Source organism: Engraulis encrasicolus, chromosome 1 (assembly GCF_034702125.1).
Source record: "Engraulis encrasicolus isolate BLACKSEA-1 chromosome 1, IST_EnEncr_1.0, whole genome shotgun sequence".
NCBI lineage: Eukaryota > Metazoa > Chordata > Actinopteri > Clupeiformes > Engraulidae > Engraulis > Engraulis encrasicolus.
In genome coordinates, this window is record NC_085857.1 from 9,157,042 (window position 1) to 9,160,683 (window position 3,642).

At 42.5% G+C, this 3,642-nt stretch overlaps 1 protein-coding gene across 2 annotated transcripts; it reads left to right on the plus strand.

Annotated features, from left to right (window-relative positions):
* The first annotated feature begins 664 nt into the window (after window positions 1-664).
* Window positions 665-3,642, plus strand: LOC134446358 (uncharacterized). Of its 2 annotated transcripts, none has more exons than XM_063195817.1 (5): window positions 665-904; window positions 1,733-1,855; window positions 1,963-2,031; window positions 2,294-2,390; window positions 2,514-3,641. In XM_063195817.1, the coding sequence occupies exons 1-5, from the start codon at window positions 899-901 to the stop codon at window positions 3,464-3,466; spliced, it is 1,248 nt and encodes a 415-aa protein (XP_063051887.1). In that variant the 5' UTR covers window positions 665-898; the 3' UTR covers window positions 3,467-3,641. The 2 variants fall into 2 exon arrangements, with proteins under 2 accessions (XP_063051887.1, XP_063051821.1); XM_063195751.1 differs by lacking the exon at window positions 665-904 and adding an exon at window positions 1,440-1,508 and having other exon boundaries at window positions 2,514-3,642.

The following is a 3,642-nucleotide window of genomic DNA, read 5'->3' on the forward strand; positions in this document are numbered from 1 at the left end:
AAGTGAAAAAAAGGTTCCCCACCCCTGCCCTAGACACACACCTATGATGCCAACTTGAACACCCACATCACCATCATGCAATAAAGTGGTAACTAACATTATGGTCGAGCTAAGGCTAGCAGAAACCGCTGACCTTTGTGCAAGAAAACAAAGTCTTTGCCACCAAGTGTTTTGTCTTCTTCTACCAGAGGGGTCAAACTTCTTTCCATAAATCAAGTAGATTTTGACTTGGTCTATGCATGCTGTGGTTGCTCACATTGTTTTGGTGGTAGATGGTATAGATAGAGTTGTTGGAAACTGAGTAGACATGAAAATGCATTTGCCTAAATACAGCATCAAGTCGAAAGCCTTTATCATGTCTGTGCATTTTCATGTACCTCATTGACGTTGTTGTTGTGATGCACATATTAAAATATCCTTCTGCTTTCCAGTTTGTTGGACCAACCATCCTCTCCTGCTACACCAATGTATCAGCGGACGCTACACAGATGCTACACAGACAGGCCTTCATGCACTCTCAACTGCTAAGGGCAAGGGCACCACTTGCGCTGTGGTCCTATGAAAGCCAACATATCACCCCACCTCCTTACCGCTATTAGCTCATCATGTTTTCCCTCAATGTTTTTGACTTCATCTGATTTGGTATAAGCTATTTTCACGCTTGTTACGTAGCAACTTCCTCATTGGCCGATTGTGCATTCCAACTTCCGGTGAACTGTCATACTGTCGTTTCTGTGTATACGGAGGTAAACAATGTTCGCCTATTCAAGTTTTTTGGGAAATCTGCCAAGGTTGTCTTTTGCAGACGTTCATCGTCTGGTGAACCGTCACTCGACAACACCCCGCTCCAAACTGGACAAGGGATACAGCTTGTTTTTTGAGAAATTCATTCACGACTATGAAGGTAAGCGGTTAAGCTTATGCTAACGTCAGTTTGTGGCGTTACCTCAGATAGATGTTCGTATGGGTTATTGGTATTTGGCCAAACCAACAAAGCAAGATCGTTGTTTATTTTAAACAAGGATGAATTAGTTAATTTCGCTTGTATTGTGATAAAAAAAACGTTTTAAAGTCAGCTCGATTGTTGGGTAGAATGTAAACGAGGAGGGGAGTCAGCTTCAACCAGTTGCTACGTAGCGTTGTCGCTCCGGTTTTGTAACCTTCTGGGTAGACTACTGTACCATTCCTCAGTCACGTTATGTTATGAGAGAATTGCAATATAATAATAGTTCAGCGAGAATGCCTGTTTGAAAACTGACTCCCCCTCTGTGTTATGTGGTCCTGCTCCCAAGGTCTATGTGGGTTTTAACTCGTCCTAGTACATACATTCAACATCATAAACCAATAACAGAGTGTATGAATTAATCTTTTTGATTCATTAATTAATTTCCCATTTTGCTATTTACTTTTTTTGCATACCAGTTTCCAACTTCATTGACAGGGAGGTTGCTGTCAGGTCTAGGTGTTACAGGTCAATGAGGAAGCGAGAACAGCCCCATTATTTGCAGGTTATTTTAGGCAGTTAAGGAGTCTGAATAATAAGTGTTTAATATCCTGTTTGTTAAACATGTAAACAGTGTAAGAGGTTAACTACTTTACGGCAGTTCCAGATTTCTAAAGATGTTTTTATATTTGTATTGCTCATCCTTACATTTCTTTATTATTTGGTGCATTTTTTGTCTTATTTTAGTTTAACCTTGTCTGTCGGATTACTGCTGTGTATTTTATGTAGATTGTTTTCCAAGCTGAAGCTCCAGAACTGCAAGGAACATCATGCAGCTGTACAGCAGGGAAGGTCCTCTGCAACCACCTTGTGGCCTTGCTATTCCAGTCGGCCCATTACTGCATGTTGAAGGTAAGTTGTATGTTCAGGGCTGCTGTCTGCCGTTTGATTTGAGTGACCATGCCTAGAGGTCTATCACCACATTTTTTAAATCCTGGTTTGCACTTCTGTCTCTGCAGGTGACAGCTGTACCACCACCTGTGCCCTGCACAAGCTCCCTTCAAGCATGGCATCGGCCTAGGACCATGGTAATGTTTTAGCTGTGTTGAGCTGTACCACATAGAGAAGAATGTCAGTCTTTTTGCCAGCCAGATGACTTATATGCCACTTTTTGCTTTGCTAACAATGTTCCCTAAGAAATATGACCAGGCACTGTTGACAAATCGAAGCACCCGCACACACATTATTAAAAAACAGACTGGAGATACCTAGCACAAATCTGTTATTTTAACTAACAAAGACTGTATTTTAACAAATTAACTGGATACGGCTGCTTCTTATCTTTCTCAGGGGATCCATGCAGAACCGGTTCAGGACTTGGTAGTCAGGAAGCCAAAGCCATCCACCAGGAGCGTGTGCAAATCAACACTCTATCAAGCATACACTGGTAATGTGTACTACTGTAACTAATATGACACTGTTGACACTTGACATCATATTTGAAAACCAAAAGTAGTTGTAAGACGTGTCAATAATTTAACATTTCGCCTTTTATATTGATCTGTTTCAGGACCCCTGCCTGATCCCAACATGCTGGCTATTGGGGAGAAGCTCACAAACATCAGGCCGCAACCACTGATCTCGTCTGTGCTGCACGGCCTATCGCAGCTGTCGATGGTAGACTCCAAGTTCGGACCTGTGCCACGAGGATCCCCCCTGTCATACCAGTGTCCTCCTGTGGTCAAATGTGGGGATTACATCCAGCACCCAGAGGCACCAGCATTCCCGAATCTGCCCTTAGAGGACTCAACATTTCCCACCCAAATTCCACAATTTGAAAAAAACTCAATCCAAATTTTGCATTTCGACACTTTAACTGTTACATATAATATGGCAAGTGACATAGAGAAGCAGACAAGAGAACAGTCTGAGTGCCCACTATGGCAAGCTCTACGAAAGCCGAGAGTAACAGCAAGTAGATTTTATGAGGTTAGCCACGTCAGAGGGGTGTCCTCTGGTGAGTCCCTGGCATTGAGAATACTTAAGGGCACTCGCCAGACTCCTGCCATGAAGAGGGGGCTGGAGCGGGAGCCACAGGTGCTGGAGCACTATGCACAGGTGTGCAATGTCAATGTGGGTCGCTGTGGGTTAGTCATTCACCCTCAAGCTCCTCACCTGGGGGCTAGCCCTGATGCAAGGGTATATGACCCAAATGAAATTCCATGTTTTGGCCTTGCTGAGGTGAAATGCCCAGCCATTTCAAACATCACACAGGCAGGACATGTAAAAATTACTAATGGGAAGGCGAAACTTAAAAGAAACCACAAGTACTACTGGCAGGTTCAAGGCCAACTTGCAGTAACTGGCTTGAGTTGGTGCGATTTCATTACGGATACAGAGGAGGACTTAACCATTGAAAGAGTGTGGAGGGATGATGAATTGATTGGAGAGATGAAGGAGAAGGTTGACGTGTACTTTTTTGGTACATTCATGAATGTTTATCTTTTGCCCAAAGAAGTGTAATTAACCAAATGATTATTGAAAGAATTCATGAATAAATGAAGTGCACGACTAAAGGTTTCCATGATTTCCTCGTTCGAGTACGCAAGTATATCCTAACATTACACATCTATTTTAACATTACATATTACAGATTGCAGTTTACAAGTTATTCTGTTTTTATTCAAGGTAATATCTCA

Bases quoted from the DNA above. Each gene is read 5' to 3' on its own strand.
- LOC134446358 (XM_063195751.1), top strand. From the start codon at position 1,476: ATGAGGAAGCGAGAACAGCCCCATTATTTGCAG. The intron at 1,509-1,732 runs GTTATTTTAGGC...TATTTTATGTAG, and splicing joins AACAGCCCCATTATTTGCAG to ATTGTTTTCCAAGCTGAAGC. The intron at 1,856-1,962 runs GTAAGTTGTATG...CTGTCTCTGCAG, and splicing joins CCCATTACTGCATGTTGAAG to GTGACAGCTGTACCACCACC.